At 40.4% G+C, this 21,244-nt stretch overlaps 2 protein-coding genes across 11 annotated transcripts in view; one reads left to right on the forward strand and one right to left on the reverse strand.

The window, feature by feature from the left end:
• The window catches only part of GSDME (gasdermin E), a 31,574-nt gene extending 23,846 nt beyond the window's left edge, over nucleotides 1-7,728 (forward strand). For all 8 annotated transcript variants that reach the window (XM_054059817.1, XM_054059815.1, XM_054059814.1 and 5 more), the window contains exons 7-11: nucleotides 562-750; nucleotides 2,725-2,852; nucleotides 2,965-3,151; nucleotides 5,097-5,170; nucleotides 5,980-7,728. In XM_054059817.1, coding sequence (XP_053915792.1) covers nucleotides 562-750; nucleotides 2,725-2,852; nucleotides 2,965-3,151; nucleotides 5,097-5,170; nucleotides 5,980-6,210 — 809 coding nt within the window. In that variant the 3' untranslated portion in view covers nucleotides 6,211-7,728. The remainder of the gene's footprint in view (nucleotides 1-561; nucleotides 751-2,724; nucleotides 2,853-2,964; nucleotides 3,152-5,096; nucleotides 5,171-5,979) is intronic.
• Nucleotides 7,729-9,339: 1,611 nt separating this feature from the next.
• Nucleotides 9,340-21,244, reverse strand: part of PALS2 (protein associated with LIN7 2, MAGUK p55 family member) — a 60,120-nt gene continuing 48,215 nt past the window's right edge. For all 3 annotated transcript variants that reach the window (XM_054059265.1, XM_054059263.1, XM_054059264.1), the window contains 3 exons: nucleotides 18,874-19,076; nucleotides 18,337-18,465; nucleotides 9,340-16,033 (listed from right to left, as the gene is read on the reverse strand). In XM_054059265.1, the coding sequence (XP_053915240.1) occupies nucleotides 15,857-16,033; nucleotides 18,337-18,465; nucleotides 18,874-19,076 (509 nt within the window). In that variant the 3' untranslated portion in view covers nucleotides 9,340-15,856. The remainder of the gene's footprint in view (nucleotides 16,034-18,336; nucleotides 18,466-18,873; nucleotides 19,077-21,244) is intronic.

Consider the following 21,244-nt stretch of genomic DNA (forward strand, 5'->3'; position numbering starts at 1 on the left):
GTTACTGCAGTGAGACAGTATATTGCAGAGTGATTCTGCTAGTGAATATGGCTGGGTGAAGCCCTTTAGAGACTTTGAAAAGCCTCCTGTTTTCTGCTTGTCTGGAGATCTTGAGGGTGGATCTGTGGCTTGGCTCAGAAAGTGGAGTATCAGTTCCATGACCAGAAGAAGTTCTATGAGGGTTCCTGTAGCCCATGTTGCAGCACATCTCATAAGTGGTAGAAAATGTGAAGAATTCATACCTGCATCTCTCATATGCAGCGTTCAGGTTTGTGGTGTTGGTGAGAAGTTTTCAGACAATTTACTGCCTACGTTACCTTACAGGAGCTGGTGCCACATTTTGTAGTTGGTGACTGCACCACAGGACCTTTTGTACATAGTACCAAACAAGAGGGCTCGGTAATTCACATGCAGACAACCACTGGCATTCTTCCAATTCAGAAGAGATGAGATATGGAGAAATCACATGCGAGAACACTAGATAATATAAGCTAAGCATCTCATTTGGTAATTGCTTATGTATTTTACTAATTAATTTTTTAATTTAATTTCTAATTACAGAATTCTGTCTGCTGGATGAACAGCAAGGAGGCTTTGAAAAAGAAAGCACAGAAGACTCAGCTTATCCCCATTCAGCACTATTCAGAAACGCCTCATTTCTCTATCAGCCAGATGCTGTTGATAATGAAGTGTACTCAGGGGCTAAAAACCTCATTCCCAGCTACGCTTCTTTAAGTGTATTGAAACAAGGTATTACCAGAAACACTTTACGTGATTACCTTACAGCGAGTTAAGGAACATGATAGGAGGAAATAATCTGGTACAATAGTACATAAGACATTATGTTAGTTCATTTTAATAGCCCTTATCAGGAACTCTTGGGGGAATGCACTGAAAGAATAGAAGAATTTACATTTGCAATGAGTATTTCCAGTGGACTGTTCCCTAGGAACATCCTGAAACTCTTTGTCTTAAATATGATCTTACAGAATTATGTTTTCATGCTGTTTCTGTTACATTCCAGATAAGCTCTGTATGGTTAGTGATTATTTATACTTTCATTCAGAAAGGATCACTGAAAATATTTTTTTTCGTTATTTGGAAAATACTTTCAGTAAGGCTCCTCAGTTAAAGGTCATTTTAAGTCTCAAAAATTGCTAAGACACCTCCCCCCACCTTCAGTTAACCTTGTTATTTTCTGAGAAGCTTTATAGAAATCTTCGGTGTTCAGTAAGGCTGCTGAAATTAAAGTGTGATTTAAGTGTAAGTTTGTAAATTGGTATAATGAGCCAGGCACAACTGATTTATTGTAAGGATGTGGAAGGAAGGGGCAGGATTGTCATCAGAGAAGTGAAAAAGGGGAAAACAAATCAGGGCCTCAGAACCTTACTTTTCTTCAGTTCTTAGAGTTCTGGCAGCTTGTTCTAATGATGAACATCACTTCTGTTATCTTTAAATTTCACCCTTTGTCCATGGTTGTTCAATAGACCCAACTGTGACCAAAATAGATTTGTCCTGAAATGAATTCTGTCATTCTCCAGTCTAGGCTTGTTTGAAAGGAATAACTGTGTCTTCGTGTGTATCGGAAAAACACTTATTTGTGAAAGAGTGGTATGCCGCTGTTTTGCTTTGTTTAAGCTTGAAATGCATTTGTGCCCTTCTTGTTTAAAAGGCTCGAGGATTTCTTTTCATGAATTAACCTGAACTCTTTCTTGACTAAAAAACTAAAAAAATAATTGTTTCTACTGAAGCAGTTTAAAGTTATTTTCCTCTTCTGATTTTGTATGGACAGTCATATGATTACATCAGGTACAAAAAATATCTGCCTGTGGCTGGGCTCTTTTTTTTCTTTCAATGAAGTTATTCTTGGATATAAAAGGCATCTTTCAAGAGACCATGTTTCTTGACCAGAGTGAAATGAAGGGAAGGTTCTTTTCAACAAGGTTAAGAATGCTTGCAATCCCGTATTTTTTGAATGTGGAAAAACACATTCTGACCTTCCAGTTGGCATTATTGACTCAAAAACTTATTTTATTTTCGCAAAGTGGCAATTTGATGTTATAAAACATTTTGGTTTAGTGTCATAGTTGAATTGTGGGAAAAGTGCAGTGAACCCTCTTGGGCTGCAGTTGTATTCATTGTAATGGGTTCAATATTTCAGTCACGAAGGAGATTTTGTCCTGATTTTTGTAATAACAATTAGATTGGGGTAAAGGGCTGTAATTCTTTGATGCACCTGATAAAATATGAGGACAATAACACTTTAGGGTTGCAATAAGAACTCTGAATTCTGTGTGTGGACTCATTCCATTGACTTTGTAATTCAAATCAACCCACAGATTAAGAAGTTAAGTTATGAGCAGAACTCTTCCTTCTGCCTTATAAATGAACATTCCCTGGAGATGAACTTTCAAGTGAGAAACAGTAAGCAGTTAGTTCAGTTAATACTGGAATACTGACTTCTAAAGTATTAAATATATTCAACACCAAATGTTGTTCCTTGGTAGCTGCTCTTGTTTTTTTAGCATTTTCATTGGTGCTTCATTGGCTCATTAGGGAAAAACAATCAGATGTGTTCCAGCCTTGCATTATAACTTGTGCTGATGGAGATCAGGATGTCAAGATGTGGTGATAAATGAAAAGTGCAGCAAAAAATGTTACCTGTTTTTATTGGCATTTGTGTAGGAATACTTACTTTTACTTTTTACTCCTTTCTCGGGAAAGATCTGTCACGGTTGAAGACTCAATTCCAGCCCTTTGTGAAGCTGCCGGAGGACAAGCAAAGAGCTTTATATAAAACTCTTTGTGAACTCTTGCTCCATGAAGAAATGGTAACTGCCCTGGAGGATGTGGTAAGATGAAGAAACTTTTACTTGACTCCTAAACGTAATTTCAGAATAAAAAATTCACTTTTGCTTGAGATTTTCTCTTTTTAAGGAGTTTTACTTATTCTATTGTTTCCAGTTAGATGATATCTATGCAGGAGACAAGCCAGATCTGAAGGAGTTAAACCCTGCTCAACAACAAAGCCTCCTTGACATCTTGCAACTCTTAGGGTGCAGTTTACCGAGTGAGCTGTTGTTGCAGACATATCAGCCTCAGGATGGAGAACTCTTGTCAGCTGCTCACCTCCTCATCAGTGCTATCGCTGGTATGTTATGAACAAAGAAGAGACTTCATTTTAGAAGCCTCCTCTGTGTTAAAGCATTTGTGGCCCTTTTTGAGCAGTTGGTGAGCTGAGCGAACTTAAATTTGTTCTGTTCTTTTTTATGAGTTCCATATACCAAGCTTAGCATTCCTGCTTGTGAATTAAATTTACCCTTCAATCACAGCCAGATTTTGCTTGTAAAATACATGTTCACCCAACATAAGAAGGATATGGAAGTGTTGGAACAGGTCCAGAGGAGGGCCATGAAGATGATCAGAGGGCTGAAGCACCTCTGCTATGAGGACAGGCTGAGAGAGTTGGAGTTGTTCAGCCTGTAGAAGAGAAGACTTCAAGGGGACCTTATAATGGCCTTCCAGAACCTGCAGGGGCTCCAGGAAAGCTGGGGAGGCACTTTTTCCAAGGGCAGACAGTGGCAGGACAAGGGGAAGTGGCTTTCAATTGGAAGGGGGAAGATTTGGATTATACATTAGGAAGAAATTCTTCACGCTGATGATGGTGGTGAGGCACTGGCACAGGTTGCCCAGGGATGCTGTGGATGCCCCAGCCCTGGAGGTGCTAAAGGCCAGGTTGGATGGGCCTTGGGCAGCCTGGTGGAAGGTGTCCCTGCCCATGGCAGCGGGTTGGAACTGGATGATCTTTAAGGTTCCTTCCAACCTAAGCCATTTTATGATTCTATGAACTCCACTTTCTGCTGAGTGTGGGCATTTCCAGTTCAGCAAGCTAATTTCTGTTCTTATCGCATACCAGAGCTCTTCCCACCAAAATACTGAGAATTACAAATTAGGTGTTGCCTTCTGTATAACCGCGTGGAATTGTTGAGGTGTGAACTATATTTGGCAAAAAATGAATTTAACAGACAGACTGCAATTAGAGGGTTGTTTTGTAGCTGCTGAAAAAGGAGATTAAATGTCAAACAAATGCCATTCTCACTATCTAGTTGGCACTACAGTGTTAATTAAAAGCTACCTGCAAAGCTTAAGACAGACTTTCTTGGCTTTTTCATTTCCTGATGTTAAGATAACGAAGGGAAGTCCAGTGTGGATTAGTGAGATGTGGCACTGTGCAGCAAAATGTCAGTGTGTATCCATATACACACAGGGGGTAGGAAAGCTTAACTCGTTTGTGGAGACAGAAGAGAAATAGAAAACAGAAACCTGCTGATGTGGTAACACTTATCAGATGCTATTAACAGCAGGGTGCAGTTAATTGAGTGTGTCGCATTATCACCTGGCTTTGGACACAATGTCTGCTGCTAATGTCCAGGCGTAAATGTAGCTGGATCAAGAATCCAAAGCTGTTTTATGCCTGTTGCTTCTATTAGGAATTACAGCCTTTGAGTTGCAGTGTTGAAGGGCACCACAGGGATCATTTGGTCCGTCTTCCTGCCCCAAGGCAGTCTCAGCTATTTCATTCCTCCCAAACCGTGTTTTTGCTGAAGTCACCATCTTGTATGGAGTTTGAGAGCAGAGGTTCTTGTTTTGTTGGCGGCCTCAATCATTCACCCAGCTTGCAGACTCAAAGTGAAACACCAAGGAGGTGCTTAGGGAGGAGGCAAGAATGACAGGGAGGAAAAATCCCGTTTCCTATGAGCTGCCTTTTCTCTAGGGCTGGAATAGTCACTGTGGGGCATGCACCCATCACTCAACCCATTGTAGTCTGCTCTCTGGGAAGCAGGAAAGGGCTGGATCAGCCTCTTCCAAACGTCCAGCAGAGCACTTGTGACAACTGTCCTCAGTCGTTTTGGTCTCCAGTATCCATTTCGCAAGATGCTGTGCTTGTGAGTGGGCCTCAAAAATGCAACTTCTGTCTTTGCTCAGCAGGCGAACCCCATAACAGAACTCACTGTTAAGGAAGTCTCCTTTCCAGCAGCCAGCCTGGTGCAGTTTTCAGTGGAAACAATCTTTCCCTTTTAATGTTTCCTTCACAGAGCTATCTGATTACACTCTTGTCCTGCTGCGTGCTTGCTGTGATCTTCAGGTTGTTCCGGCATTGTGTTGTTTGGTGAGTAATCAAAATGTGGCTGTGTAAGTAATGACTCTGCTTTCTGCCTTATTGTGTTTCTCACCCAATAAAGAAGATGTCAAGCTCCAGTGCAAATTTCAGCTGTAGGCATTGCTTAGGCAAGGTCAGAGTCTGATGGTGGCAGGCGATGCAGGTAATTTAGTGCAGGTGGATACTGAGTTTCTCAAAGGTTTCTGTGTTTGAGAGATATCAGACAAATGAAAATTATAAGTTAAGCTCAAATTTTAGTTTAGTAATAGTCTCTCTGGCCCATTTTAAAGTCTCAATAACAGCAATCACATGCCTTTGGGAAACAGAAATTTCACTTTGATGGCAGCAGTGTTTGGGCCTTGGCAGATCCTGAAGTTCCAAAACTCTGAGGCCATTTGTGGAAATTGCTGAAGGAGTGGGGCAGGGCTTTTTTTTTTTTTTTTTCTTTTTTTTTTTCAAGCTTTTTAAGCTCACTGACAAAATACAGGTAAAAATCTTTAAATATGTAGGGCAAGGGCAATGCTGCTGTTTGCTCAGAGTAAGAGTGAGTTAAGTCTGATCTGCAGTGAGAGAAGTTAGACTGGGGAAAAAAGTGGTAGGGGAGATGTTTCTCCCTAAAGAGTGCCATAAAGCTTTGGTTTGGGATGAGTACACTGTACTTGTCAAGGCTAACGGTGAGGGAGATCTTGCCCTTTTGCAGCTGCCTTGTAAGCTCTCCAGTGGGTTTGTAAGAAAGAACTGAGCCGTGTGATGGCAAGAACAGCACTACTTGGAAAACCTTTTTAATATGTCTGTCTTTTGCTCTCTCATAAATACAGCCTAACATTGCTGCAGCTGATGGCACCGTGGCGCTGAGCAGTCCTTTGGTATCTACTCTCACTGACAAAGGAAGATTTGATGTTGCGCAAAGGCTGTTTGCTTCATCAAACATTAATTTGGAAATGACAGAGTCTTCTGTAAAAGCTCAAACTATGCAACAACCCAGATTTTTCCCACTAGTCCTTTATGTTGCATTGTATGGGTTTTATGCTTTAGGTGGGAATGTATAGGAGCTTTGCTGAGTGTCCGGTTATTGCTCTGTCCTGTGCTTTCTTCTGTAGCTCTGCAATGTAGCATTGGTGTGTTTGAAGTAGCAGCAGAACCACTCAACTGAGTGCTTCCTGCAGTCCAGCCAGAGGTTATGGGGGTGAAGGTCGACTCAGCACACCTGGGGTGAACACTCTGCTCTGCTACCAGCTGTCCTACTGCTCTGCAGGCTCACTGAGGTGTGTCTGCAGCAGAAGGTACATAAATAAGGGATGAAGGGGAGGAAGGGAAAAAGACAAGCCTAGAACAGAAATTGAACATAGCTGTTCTGGTTGTTGTCAGATCTGCAGGGCGGTAGAAGGTTGATTGCTTGCATTAGTATGCGGGGGAGAAAGCTGTAAAGTACAAACTGCTTTTTGTAAGCAAGCAAACAAGCAGGCTGTGGAAATGCAGGATTCTGCAACGCTGTTGATGTTTTGCTCATTTAAGACGATGTGCAGAATGCCTTCACTCTGGAGCAAGTGGAATGAAGGGCTCTCAAAGAGGTACGTGATTAGGTTTTCATTTGTTAAGTGTAGTTGGGCTTTATGGATGTGAACTGCACCCAGCAGGAACTAAAAAAACCCTCTTTTTCAGAAACTTAAGACCACTGTAGGGATTTATGCCTCTTCTCAGCATTTCTCTGTTTTCTAGTTAAGTTTTTACTCGCCTTAGCAAGTTCAGGTTTAAATTGTCTTCTGAACTTCCTCTCTGAGGAGCGGGGATGCCTTTTGCTGTGAGGTGTCCCTGCTGCGCTCCACATGAAGTGGGATCATATTACTCATTTGAGTGCACATGTTTTTATTGTTTCCTTGACTAATGGCAAAGTGCTAGTAAAGCACTTTGTGCTTTGAACTGCTTTGCCTTTTTTTAATTGTATATTTTGTAATCTTGTGGATGGGACAGAAATGCAGCAGGGATCCCTGTAAATATGGGCTTAGGAAGATGGTGCTCCAGGAGGGTGGAATATTGGTGCTTTTAGATAAGACTCTGCAATGGTTGACAGACAAACAAGCAGGCACTTGTGTGTGGAGGGGGCATCAGTAGCCAGGACCAGCAGCTTAGCTGGAGGGTGGGAGTCCTGGGTTCCATTTTCTGCTCTGTTCCCACATGGACTTCAGCAGGTTGCCTTAGAGGTCTTTAAAAACTCCCATCAGTTAAGCTTTGCCTGAGGAAGTGGACTTTGCAGAATAGCACTGTGGTGCCTTGGCATACACTGAGAGTGCTGGAGAGCCTGGCACGCGGAGCCATTGGTGTGTGTATCTTGTCTATTAAATGAAGCTGATGGTACTGCCCGAGCCTTGCACTGGTGTATATTGAAATGTCCTATGGGAGGGTGGAAGCATCTTACTCTGCTTCTGGGAATGATGCATGTTTGTAAATGGGGAAGTCGTCTTTTGCTGATCACTACTCAAAAGTTGTCTCTGTAACTAACTCACTCATCAAAACTTCCTATTAAAAAAAACCAACAGAAATAACTTATAACCTCATGCATGTGATTTCCATTGTTCTTTTTTTATGGGATTCCAGTCAGGGACTTGGCCTTGAGAGGCGGAGCACATGGATGGATGTGTGGGCCTCCGCGTTGTGCCACTGCCCCTGACCTTCCTTACGGAGTTTTGGTGTAAGCTTTCTGTGCGCTCTGTTGCATAACTGCTCTCGGGGCGTGCTGCTGTCCTGGGTGTAGGAGAGGGGATTTGTGTTAAGATAGGGGAGAGGGAGGCAGACGAAAGGGGTGTGAGCAGCTCACTGGGACAGAGGCAGGAGTCAGGGCAGCCCCCGACTCCCACCACGTGAGGAACACAGGCAAACAGCCACTTCCTGCTAGTTGTGAGGATGGCTTGGGTCTCTCAGCTCCTCGCCTAATCTGCTGCCATGCTTTTAGGATCGATTGGCATATCTGCAGAAGCCATTGTCTGCGCCTCAGTCTTGGCTTTGCCCTTTTTTGAGCTCTTTCTGGTGGGGTTTCCCAGCTTTCCTCCATTTCACAGCACTTCTGTGACCACAGAAGCCCCTCTAAACCAGGAGGAAGCCCAAGAGGGTCTTATCAGAACTGAGTGAGTAGCACAGTGAGGGGGCGGGAAAGAAACACTAAGGCAGGTTCTGTGTTTATCATTTCTCCATGCTGTTGAAAGCAGGATCTGTATGCAAATTAATATCAAAAATAGATCTGACTGGGGCTATGAAGATCCAAGGGAACAGCAGAAGCGATGTCTCTCTCTAAGTAACTCCTGTCCCTTTCCTAAGCTCAATGAGGATCTCCTCTTCAGGGACCCAGCCTAAGCTGCACTGATCCAAATTAATTCAGACTCCACTTCAGAAGAGCTGGATGTGCATCCGCTACATCTCAGATACAAAAGCAATTTCTTGTGACAAGCCGGCCTCCTACAGAAAATGCTTCTTCAAGGTTAGATGAGGTTTTTCCTAGAAAATGGCAGCGGTAAAAGGTCTGTAGGGTCTTTCAGAGAAGGCTGGAGCTCATCTCATGCTCATCTCATAAAAGATTTGATTTCACACTCTGACTTCCATCCCCCAAATGATGCTTCCCTGTGCTGTAGTTCTGCATTTCCCAGGAGGTGGAGGAAGAAACCGCATCTTTGTAATTCAGCATCAGACCAGCACCAGGGAAGATAAGGGCAGCAGCCTCCTATTGAAGGGCATTGCGCTGCCTTCCGAGGCCATCAGGCCCTGCTGCACTGCCCGTCACCAACTCTGGCAGTGCAGGGATAGGACAAGGGGTGAGAGTTTTAAGCTGAAAGAGGGGAGATTTAGATTGGATATTAGGAAGAAATTTGTTACTGTGAGAGTGGTGAGGCACTGGCACAGGTTGCCCACGGAAGCTGTGGCTGCCCCAGCCCTGGAGGTGTTCGAGGCCAGGTTGGATGGGGCCTTGGGCAGCCTGGTCTGGTGGGAGGTGTCCCTGCCCATGGCAGGGGGGTGGAACTGGGTGATCTTTAAGGTTCCTTTCAACCCAAATCATTCTAGGATTGGGTACAGCTAAAAGGCAGATGTGCGCAGCTTCTTGCTTCCTTATTTGCCTACAATTCAGAGTATGACCAAAAACATCAGAAAAAAGGTAATTAGATTTTTTCAATATTAAATCTTTATTATATACAAAAATATTTTGTTGGGAATTAACAGAATTTCACAATTTGTACATTAAATTTCAATGTTTGGCTGTGTTTATTGTGAAAATATTAGCTGTGAAAAAGACAATGGGGGTTTTAGAAAACAAGTCACAATTTAAAAATGCCCCAAGTACTCGCTGACTATCGGCATGAAGTCAGACCCCTAACGAGTGCCATCACCTGGGCCTGCTCTACAGCACTGTACTCAAACAACAATCAGGTATTAAATCATCTCCAGGGTTACGCTAGAAAGTTTTACTAATAGTTATGATCTTTTTTTTTTTTTCTTTTTTAGGATGCTTTCAGCTAAAGAAAGTATTTTTTTTACAGGAGAGCAGTTTTAAAAGTTTTACAAATATCAAATCCAGTTTAATTTAATACGCTGTAAAAGAAATAAAAAATAAACCCACGAGAGCTTCCAATAGGCAAATCCAGTTGTGAGGACGAGCAAGGTAAGGAAATGCACACTGACAGACTTCTAAGACACATTTAAATTCAAACACTTCACCAAGATTTTACAGTTCCTAGCCCACTTTTTCCTGTATTGTAAAACCTAAGGAAGCAGCCCCCCTTCGGAGAGCACAGCACACAAGCATCACACACACGGGCGATGTGTGGTGAAGGGGAGGCGAAGGAATGCTTGACATGCATTTTCAAAGGAGAGAAACACAGTTCCACCGTTACCTCCATCTCTAACTGTGTTAGAAGACCTAAACCAACAAAAATCAGTCAAAAATGCATTTTTTTTTGCAGCCAACAATTTTGCTGCCACCCCCAGAACAAAGTTACTTGAGTGTTTGGAAAAGGTTTTACTCTGTCCTAGGTAAGTGCTGGCTACATAGGGAGCGGTACTTGGATCAGCCGCGAGGACAGCCAGACTTGCACAGACAAGCAGCTAATGACATTAAAAGGAAAAGGATAAAATGGGAGACAGCGTTTCCAGGATTACTCCAACTAATTTAAACTTACAGGTTGGTCAGTAAATATTCCGCATCTGACCAATGCCTTGAGAGCAAAAGGACCTTCGTACCCAACTGTCATGAGAAAAGGTTCAAAATACTGAGAACAAAATTCACATTTCCTTTAAGTGTAATTTATTCCATAAAATACAAATATTGTTGAGACCCCTGGTTAAAAAAACCCAACTTTCTACTTTCAGGTGAAACTGCTGAACAGCTTTCACTGAGTAGCACCTGGTTTCCCAGCCCGTGCAGGTAAATTCCAGCTGCAGCAGCACATGAAGAGAAAATTCAGCTGTTTAGAATGTGACAGTTTGGGGGACAGTGTCCCACTCCGAAGAGTTCAGGTACTGTCTGAGCTACTTGTGATACCAACCCTTAAGTCTGATTTAGACATCTGTGTGCATGTGGGTGTGCACATGAGCACACATCTAACACGTTTGGAAGCCAAAGCTGCCTCTGAAAATTGGTTATTTTACAAGTGTTTTCACTCTTTTTTTAATGTAACAGTGACACCAGCTGAGAATCCCAGACAATTCTCATTGGTAAACTTGTTAAAAATACATGAAAGCCAAGGAGAGCAGGGCCAAAACAGGAAACGTAGCCAAAAAATTTAAAAAAATGGGCCAGAACTGGACTCTTACCTTCAGGAATGACCTTTCAGTGGCCCAGGAGAGGTTTTGTCAGGGACTGACAGGGAGGGGTGTTTAAGGCAAAAGGCCCAGCCGACTTGGAAGTCTTTGTATCCAGTCAGGAGCGCCTGGGCATCAATAAATTGATTTCCCACCGCTTTTGCAGAAGTAGTATGAGGAAGTTTGGCAATAACAATGTAATACTTTAACTCTTCAGAATGTGGGTGAGAATGCATGAAGCAAACAGTCCGTAGACCTTGGCATGACCGATGCAGTAGAACTCCGCCTGTGGGTGGTCTTTTAAAACTGTACCTACAGGCACAGCGAGTGGCGTGGAATCTCCTGCGGTTGGCACTGTAGCTGTGTTGAGAAACAGCATCTGCCTCGGAGTTCCATCTGAACAAAGAATCGAGACAGATGCAGACGGGATGGGAAACCAAGGAATAGGTAAAGGAAGCTTGAATTTGGTCGTGTTCACAAAAGCTCATGTGTAAAGACAGATAAGAACCCACCTCTCCCAATTTCTGGAGTGATGCTCTACTTGATCCTTCTCCCTTGTCCTTACTTAAGTAATGCAGAGAGGCGAGCTTAGCTCCAAAGGGTACCGAGCCAGGAATTTTCTGTGTCTAAAAAAGTTTCTTATTTTTTATCTAAATCACCCTCTTCAAAACAAAACCCATGTGACTTCCTGAACACTGAGCTGCAGGCAATTTGTACAGCAAGTCATTTTAGGTATGGTTTTAGAGGATGCAATGAGTTAGAACTGCACAGAGGATTGGGAACGAAGTGTCACATTTTGAGCCTGTCCAAGATGAGACAGTTTATACAAACACATTTTCAGAAGTGATGAGCTGAGCTGCCATCCTGCTCCGCAGAGCTTTGTACAACTAAGCACACAGAGCTGCGCTGATCTGAGAACACGGCACAAGTTAAGGATACTGGATTGGTTATAAATTCAACTTCCCTTGCCTATGTCAGTCTGTGAGTCTGCTATAATTATACCTTCATTTGATATTTGCAGAACATTTTGGAAGACCTTTATAAATCTGTGCAAGATGACATGTCCCACTGTAATTATCCCACTAACCTTTAATTGACTGCATCTCGTCAGACACTGTCAAACCTAAAGTACACCTGCTAGTGTAATATCTAGGGACAGCAAGGTAATCACTCGGGTACACACGCACCAAAGTATTTACATTAAAGTTGAGATTGGTGCACACTTCAGGGAATTTTTGGTGCATTTAAAGGAAATAATGTAGGGGTCGTGGCATACTGGCTGTACTTTTATGTATAACTTCACAGGGCAACTACACTGTTTCTTCTATAAGTCTATATATGTACAGAATTTTACAGCACTTCATGCACTGTCCAAAACAGATAGAAATTACAGATAAATATAGAATTTTTAGATTGAAATATCTGTATATTTAGAAAAATATACATTAGTAAACACAATAAATCAGGTGGAGAAGTGTACCAGTTCTAAAGTCTCACATGCAGGTACATTTCTGGATTAAGTCAGGGTAGCTTAGTAATGTGATAGCAGACATGAGCGTTTTTTTTTGTTTTACCATCCACATACATACATATACACAGACAACTATTTGATAATTTACTTTTCTAAACTACTTAAATATTTATCTTGTGATACATACCACATATCTTAAACACTTAGCAGCATCTTCACCTCGCTTAGACACACCTATTGTTATCATTAACAGTCAATGTAAAAAGCTTTCTTGTTCCTGAAAATGAGTGTTTAGTACAGAATGAGACACGTGAAATCCTACTTATTTTATCCCTCACTCCCCCAAATACTTCAAGCAGCTCTTACATGAAGTATTTTCACTTGCTCAGAACTAACTTTCCATGGTGTCTTTCTCCTTTACTTGCACAAAGTACAGGTCCCTCGCAGTCCAACACCTGACTCAGCATTCCCTAACAGGTAGGGATGAGTGCCGCTGTGTGTGTGACTGAAATGACACCCTTCAAGGAACACCCTTCTTAACAAAAAAAAGTACCATTCTCACTCTACTTATCCTACCAGGTAGTGACAAACCAAGCAGAAAGGCTCATCAAAACCAAAACAAAACCAAATCCACTACCACAAATACAAGCCAACCCCTCTCCCTGCCCCAATGTTGCATACCTGCCCATATGAACTGTTTTCAAGGTTTAATTAATAGATGCAAGGACTGTGGTGTTTGGTTTTGGGTTGTGTTTGGTTTTTTTTCCCCTTACAACCTGCATGTGAACATCCGAGTAAAACATGCAGACACTTTGATAAAATCTTTGCAAGCCATCTTCTCTTATTGATTTGGAATTGTATTTCTCACTAGCATCTACCTTAACACCACTGAACGGAGAGCCACGAGGCTCCACTGTGCTAACTGCTTCATTTAAAAATACTGTGTGAACCTGCAGAGCAACCTAAAGCTTTAGGCTTTAGCAAATACGTGGCTACTGGGAGATTACTTAACTAGAGAAGCTCTTTTGACAGTACTCTCTCTGAGATGGAAATACAAGAAGTTTTCCTGACTAAACCTTGGTGCCCACGTTTCATGTGTTTCATTTGGTTAAGTAAATTTATGGAAAAAAAAAAAGATGAAAATAAGCAGTATGTGCAATATAAAAACCTATGGTGTGCAAACTGAAGGATCTTCTCATTCCATTCATTAGGGAAGAGTGAGCTCAGCCCACTTTTGGCATCACAAATAGAGTATTTTCTAACTCATAATGAAAAGGCATCATATCTGTTCAGATAGCACATCTTATTTACAGCGTACGTACATCTCCTATTACACAGCATACAAACACAGTTTAGTCACGGTCAGCATATCGTGCCAATAGCAAATCATTAAAATAGTGAAGCAACGGCTCTGCTATCATTGCTGCTACATACAACACTCCATCCATTTCTCAAAGCAGCCTCTGAGTGAGAGGATCACAGAATGTGTCTCCTGGGAAAGGAGAATAAAAGTCTCATGCTGGTGCCACATTTAAAAGCTCTGCCAAACTTAAAACCAGAGAAAACACACCCTGGAAAGTATAATGATAAAACAAAGCAGTGGTACAAACTTTCCTTAGAGAATTTCAGATCCCTCTAAAAGACTGAAATCTCAGCATTAAGAGCCACAAAGATTACCTGTGCTATATTTTTTTTTCCACATACACTAGGATCTCGAGCCCCCCCACCTCCTTTCCCCCACAACAACCAACTTCATAGGCTTTTTGAAATCATCTGTAGTAAACTGGTATTTTGAGGATCTTTTGAGACTTGACACTTCTCCTATACTGCATCAACTCTAATTTTCTTTTCCTTGTGCATGTAAAGTCTTTAAGAGCCCCAGGAAGCAACACTGGTTTATGGTGTCTAAGCCTCTTTTCCTTCAGAAATCGTTCTGAGGAAGTTGCCCTTTGGTAGCATTCCGTGTCACACTACGGTGCTGAAAAAGAATTCAGTAGCCAGGTGCCTGTCACCAGATGGAAAAGAAATTAAACGAATAGATGATTTCAGTTTAGACTCCTAACCTGGTAACTGATGATGAATGTTGCTATAAACAACAGCTGACACTAATATAAAATACAAAGGAGCTAGTCTTAGCAACAAGCTAGATTTTTTTTTTTTGCTCTTGTTAAGCAGAAATTTACATTGGCATAAGTTTTGATCGATGATTTTGAACCTAATACAAATTACATCGATGAGCCTAAGGGGAGAACTGTCACTAAACAAAAGGAAATATGTTGTAAAACTAGAAGGTATAAACAATATTGCTTTTTAGCAGTAAGTGTCCAACTTAGAGCTATCTCCTGAAAAATGCAATTAAAAACAATATAACAAAAAGCTCAGAAATTCCATTACATTACACTCAAAACACAGCAGTTGATCACACACAAATATTCAAAAGATAATACAGAACTCAGCTAGATCTCACAGGAAATTAAGCCACAGATCACTATACAAATATCGAACAATGTCCTAAGAAAAGAAAATGCCCTTTTTTTGTTGTTGTTGTTTTTTTTTTTAAAGCAATGTGTTTTCACAAGTGCGAATGAATGACATGTCCTAACAGTAAGCGTCACTTTACAAGGCTCCACGTTATCAAGTTCTCTCTCAGGCTACATCACCATTATTCAAGTTCCCCGTATTACCTTGCGCACAAGCTTTCCAACACTGGTGCTTCAATCATGACGGGCTAACAGGTTGGCTCCCACAAACACAACCTAACAAGCAGCTTGCAAGGTATTGCTTTTAGGGTATTTCAAGAGACAAGTGAGGGAACCTACACAACAGCTGCCTAAATCAAGAGAAGTCAAGAATTTGTGAAACATCAAGAATGCACCAACATTAAACTGAATGAAGCAATGGAGCTGTGTGTTGGTTGCTGCTTTTAATATTTAAGATTCTGCTCCCATTAACTTATTATTTTTTCAGGAAGAAAAAAACCCAAAGAAGTTAGTGTTCTCTCCTAATAAGAGCTATCCACTTTTGACCAGTTAAATACTGACATTACAAGTTTTAAAAAAATTGTTTCAAGTATCCTTGTTTTAATCACAGTGAAAATGTAAGACCAAGATGTAAATGTTGAAGTGAATGACTGGAACTTTCTTAGATGAAAAAGGCAAAGGTACTAAATCAAAACATATAAAAATGCTTAAACGCATTTCCTCCATGTGATATGAATAGAAAGGTTATCTGTAAAAAGTTAGAAAAATTAAAATAAATTACATATTTAAGTACACTTTCCCTTCAACATTTCTATAAAAATTCAGAACAGTGTACTTTTGAATATACACAGAGTAAAAATGCACAGGTGCCGCAGGTTATCATCGGTATCTACACAACGTCACATTAGCATATTTGCTGCAGTTGATTTTATTTGTTACTTAAGCTCCTTTTGAGAAATCTCAATATACCCAGCTAATTGGGACCCACTGCGGTTCCAGCCTCAGTCTCTCAATCGCAGTCTGGAGCTTCTCAAAGGCTTTGTCGAGGTTGTCATTTACAATAGTCAGATCAAAATAGTGGTTGTACGCTCTCTGGATCCGGGCGCTTTCATCCACTGTTTTTTTCAAATCGGTGTCCTGTTGAAAAGATTTGAAAGATTACCAAGAACATAAGACTTGGCAAATCCTAACAAATACAGAAGAAGCAGCCCATCATTACGTACTGTAACTATTTGAAGCTATTTACTGAGTATATTTAAAAACTAATGCAAGTTTTCATTTATAGTAAATCCTGACATGATTTAAGCTAAAATGCATGAAAACGTTACAAGCTGTGCCAATAATGTTACATATGGCAACCAAATGTTTGCAGACCTTGCAGTTTTTACCAAAGTCACTAGAAGCACACGAACTTGGGCGGGTGTGCACAATGGGCAGGTAATCAGTTCGTCTGTGCCACTGATGAGGCAATCAGAATGAAGTTCATGCTTTAGGAATGCCCGAGACAATCGGTTACATAGATATATTTGTGCTTTTTTTGATCTCTACAGAAAGCATCAACTAATCCATGAATTTAAATTAGAGTGAAAGGAAAGACAATGAAAGATACACGGCTAGTACAATAAAGCCTACAATAGCTTATGGCTTTTAGAGGCTACATTGTAGCCTTGCTCACCTGACATCAGTTCCTCATCTGTAAACCACTTCTGCATTATTTTAGTTCTGATCTGAGCTGCAAAACATGCAGGAAATGTCTATTTCTACATTACAAAGCCTTCATGAAATGCTACCACTGAGCACTGTTTTAACGTTTCATTAGCCCCACATTCTTAGAAGATTCTGCAGTTTTGCACAAAAGCAATTTTTTTTGTAAAGAATAACAAGCTTTGTCCCCTTGACAATACTACTTCTATTATTTTCAAGTCCTGATAAGATTGTGAAAATAAAAGCCAAAGTGAAAAAGTGAATAGCCTTTCCTTCACGGTAAATGAAGGAAACAACCAAATGTAGCACCACAACAGCCAAAATTTTTGCTTAGGATGCTACGAGCAATGTTGACACATCCAGCAGCAAGCAGAACGTAATACTTCAAATGAAGCTTGGTTTTTATGTGTTCAGGAAGTAGAAGAATATGAAATGATAAATCATACTCCTTACATACATGATTTAGAATCCATAAAGATATATAAATGCATATTTTAGTTGTAACGAAGCTCTTTACTATTCATAAGGACAAGTAAAACAAAAGCAAGGATGTCCTTTAGAGAATCAAATACTAGGAAGTGCAGGACATTATTTTTATACTTGTCTGGACATTTTCAGCCTTGCCTTCTTATACTTGTTCCACAGAACTCAGGGATCATTTGGGGCAGGAAGGAGGGAAGGCAGAGCACACACAGAGATACTACTAGAATCTACAGAATCTCTGACTAGGACTGGACAGTCTCTTGTGGTTAAGAGAATGGGATCTTATGGTTTAAAAAGAAAAAAAAGACTAAAATTCCTGTATTCACTTTGTGAAAATTAACCCACCTCCCACTTTATTACTTGGAATGCCCTGTCAGATTATACCAGATATTGTTACTATCTAAGCTGCAGCACTGCTGTTGTGAGTTGTCAGCAAACCATGGCTTTTCTCAAATGGGAAAGTCGTATGGCTGAACACAGAGGCCAATGTTCTTAACTGCTCAGCCTGGCTTTTTCTGCTTTGGTCCCACAACTGGGAAAATTCATGCCCATACAGAACATTTATGATTTGCTGCACTGGAGGAAGTGTCTCATTTCTCTCTGCTATACAGTGTGTCTCCGACAAGGACAGAAAATCTAATGAATAAAATGTACCATTTCGCTTTCCATGACAAATCCAAGGAACTGAAGGGAAAGAGAAGTTATTCAACACTTCTTACTCTGGCAGCTCTGAGCCATTCTCACTGCAGCATGTGCTGCTGCAGCAGTGGAAACACGGCCTAAGTGCATTTCCTTGTTGGTTTGTTGGGGTTTTTTATGCAGGCCGCACTATCTTGCCCAAGTATTACAGATTCCATTTTTTAAGGCACACCTATATTATAAGGCAAACCTGAACAAAGCTTTTTGGAGGGAGAGAGGGAAAGTGAAGGAAAGACATTTACATAAAAGAACAATTCCCACCATCAAATAGCTACCATTTGCTGCAAATAATCAAAGGTGACACTTACCAAAGAACACATTACAAGTAATTTTTGTAATCAACACTTCTCTGTAAGAGGTCTATTTTCAAGAAAGCAGCAATCTGCCTTATACATAGTACCTGATTAACTTCTACTATGTAATCAGCAAAAGTCTTGCCTAACTTTCTATAAAACTTTAATTTCAGAACAAATTCTATCTAAAATGAAAGCCAAAAGACAAAAAACCAAGAACATCCTGTTCAAAGCAAACTAAATATGAAATAATCTGCTTACAGTGAGAAGTTTAGTCGTAATTCCAGCATCTACTACAGCCTTGTGCATAGCACGCAAAGTCTCCAGCTCTGGAGCAGCAATGAACACTACATAGGGCATGAATTCTGAAGTCCTCAATATTTTCAGGGCCTGGAAGAAAAAGGAAAAAAAAGCCCAACAGCTAAGTTTGAGAATAACTCGCCATACGCCCCGACTACTTAAGGGGCACTGCAACACGAGTCTCCTACAATGCACAGAAACATGTCAGTGAAGATTCTTACTTCTATTTCAGAAACTCCTACTCTGCCTTCTGAAATGCTCAGTGTTATTCTTTCCTTAGCTAAAAAGATTATTTACTACTCTGCAAGACTCCTCCTCCATGCAGAATCTAAGTTTGGTTTTATCAGTCTTTAGAACTCAATCCAACTAAGTGCCCCAAATCAATAATCCAGTCAATATTGTAATCTTTAAACCACAGAAGAAGCCTTCAAATTTGAAGGCGTGTTTCTTCAACATTATACTCCTACACTTTTAGCTGTGACATTATAAATAATATACCTGAGGATTTACATCCAAGATGCAGGTCCTTCCTGTCTGAACAACTTCAAGGATGGAATCAATTTTGGTGCCATAAAGATTTCCTTCGTATTCTCCATGCTCTAAGTATCTGCCAGCTTTAATATCCATCTCCATTTCAGCTCGTGACACAAATCTGTAGGCTTGCCCATCCTTTTCATCATCTCTTGGCTTTCGCGAAGTAACTAAACAAAAAAATTAGAATATAAATTAAATGTTTTCTTTTCATATTTGGAATACAAACATGAGACTGGGCTGCCTAGCGAGTTAGGAACATAAATATAAAATTCTAATTATCTATATGCAGGTTAATTAATTATTCTAGTATAAGTTTCAAAAATGAGCACAGCCTCTCCTGTTCTCTTTATTTCTGTTCTTTCCTATATGTTGCTTACTCACCCATTCACTTATTTCCTTTGAATTACTTCTTCACACCACATACGATACTCATTCATATAAGCTTTTTAATTATTCACTTAATAAAAAGCCAGAGATACTTCTGAAACCAGCTGAGAGCACATCAAAAATCTGCCCCCCTTCCAAAGCTTAGCACATACTTCGCTTGCTCTATTTGCCTATTCTGAATCAGAGTAGAATTACCTGAGCCATCTATACAGAAAGTTAGCTTAAATATCAGAAGCAGCCCAGCCACCACCACCACAATCTTAGTGAAGGCCAGCTAATGCTGCTTTCCAGGACAAAATACCCTTTAAAGCAGGGTAAATTCACTGAGATTAAAGCAAACATTAGCAGCTATTCTTGGGTATTGTCTATACCATGCGGCACAGACATCACTTAAGCAAGAAAGTTTAAAATTAAAATAATACAAACATATCAGATGATTACCAACTTTGCTGTCCTATCACCATAAAATTTGCATATACTTGCATTTAATTAGATTTGAACTCTAGAATATGTTAAATATAACAGTGAACAACAGCGAACAGATCTTTTTTGGTGATCACCACTTGTATCATGAAGTTGCACCAAGTTGAAAGCATTCTCCCCTTTCCAGTAATTCCTATCAACTTTATTACAGAAAATTCAAGTCCCAGGAGAAAGGATTTTCTGAAGCTCTTGGCAATAAACACGTCACAAGAACATCTGTTTTTAGGCAAGATTCTACTAAAACTATAGTGGTTACTACAAAAAAAAAAAAAAAAAAATCAGTTTGAAATAAACGTTGGAGAAGGAGTATGAGTTTTAACAGTTTATAGCCAGAAGATGACTTAATACTTCAGCTATCCACACTGAGGAAAAAAAACCACAGCACCATTTGTGGACTAGAATTCAACACCAAGGACATGCTTCTCCCCATAGCAAAAAAAACAGCCAAAACCCAAACCCACCCCAAAACCAACCCCGCCCACATACGAGTTTGTGAATAACCAGGAGAATTAAGAAACTAAAGCCAACTAAGATTACTGATTATCCTACACAGAATCTAAAACAACGGAGAGAGGAGATTCTATATATAATGAACTATGTACTGCATATGCATGATTAGATTGTCAGGTGGCTAAGTGGGAAGAGCTTACGTTTATGCTTTTGAAGGGTGTTCAAGGGTTCCAAGTCAAAGCATTTTAGCATTGTGTTGCATTACTTACATATTTTTAAGCACTTATACAGCATTTTAGAGAAACTAGTAATTTTGAGGGCTTTTTAGGGGATAAAGAATTTTAGAAGTAATAATTCTAGGGGATAAAGAATTTTAGAAGTAATAAAAAGTGTCTTACTATTTTGCCAGTATAAAATAATGACATTTCCAGGGGAAGATTTCTTCAAAAAGTAACACTGAGAAGTCAATCTTCTTATCAGTCTCACATACCAATTATTAGTGCTCTGGCCAGAAAATGAGAGAGACTGGTTCTATCAGGTTGAGATTTATCTTTGAGACCTATATCTCCTCCCCTGTTATTAGATCTACTTCTTGCTCACTGAAAACAGAAGGGAACAGACTGTTTCTGAAATTCTGAAAAGCAGGTGGGAGGAGGAGAATAGGAATGTAGTTAGGGTGGACTTCTCTGGTCAGCAGTCAAACAGGAGGAGACAGTTAAAAAAACAAAGATCTTGTGAATGAATCTGGAAAGAAGGCAAGAAAACAATACTTCAGCGAGGGAGGATTTTTTTCCTGAAGTTGATAGGGAGAAAAAAGAAAGATCATGGGCTCGAGGCTAGATGTATTAAAACATCAGATCATCATACAAATCTTGGAGATCACAAACACTTCAGTTTTACAGGAAATTTTGTTGCTTTCCCCTACATTCCTAATACTAAAGTAAAAATTTACAATGCCTGGAGTGCTTCTACAGATTGAAAACTAAATGGCAGACGTCAGAAACTCCACTGGCTG

This window comes from Cuculus canorus, chromosome 2 (genome assembly GCF_017976375.1).
Source record: "Cuculus canorus isolate bCucCan1 chromosome 2, bCucCan1.pri, whole genome shotgun sequence".
Classification (NCBI taxonomy): Eukaryota; Metazoa; Chordata; class Aves; order Cuculiformes; family Cuculidae; genus Cuculus; species Cuculus canorus.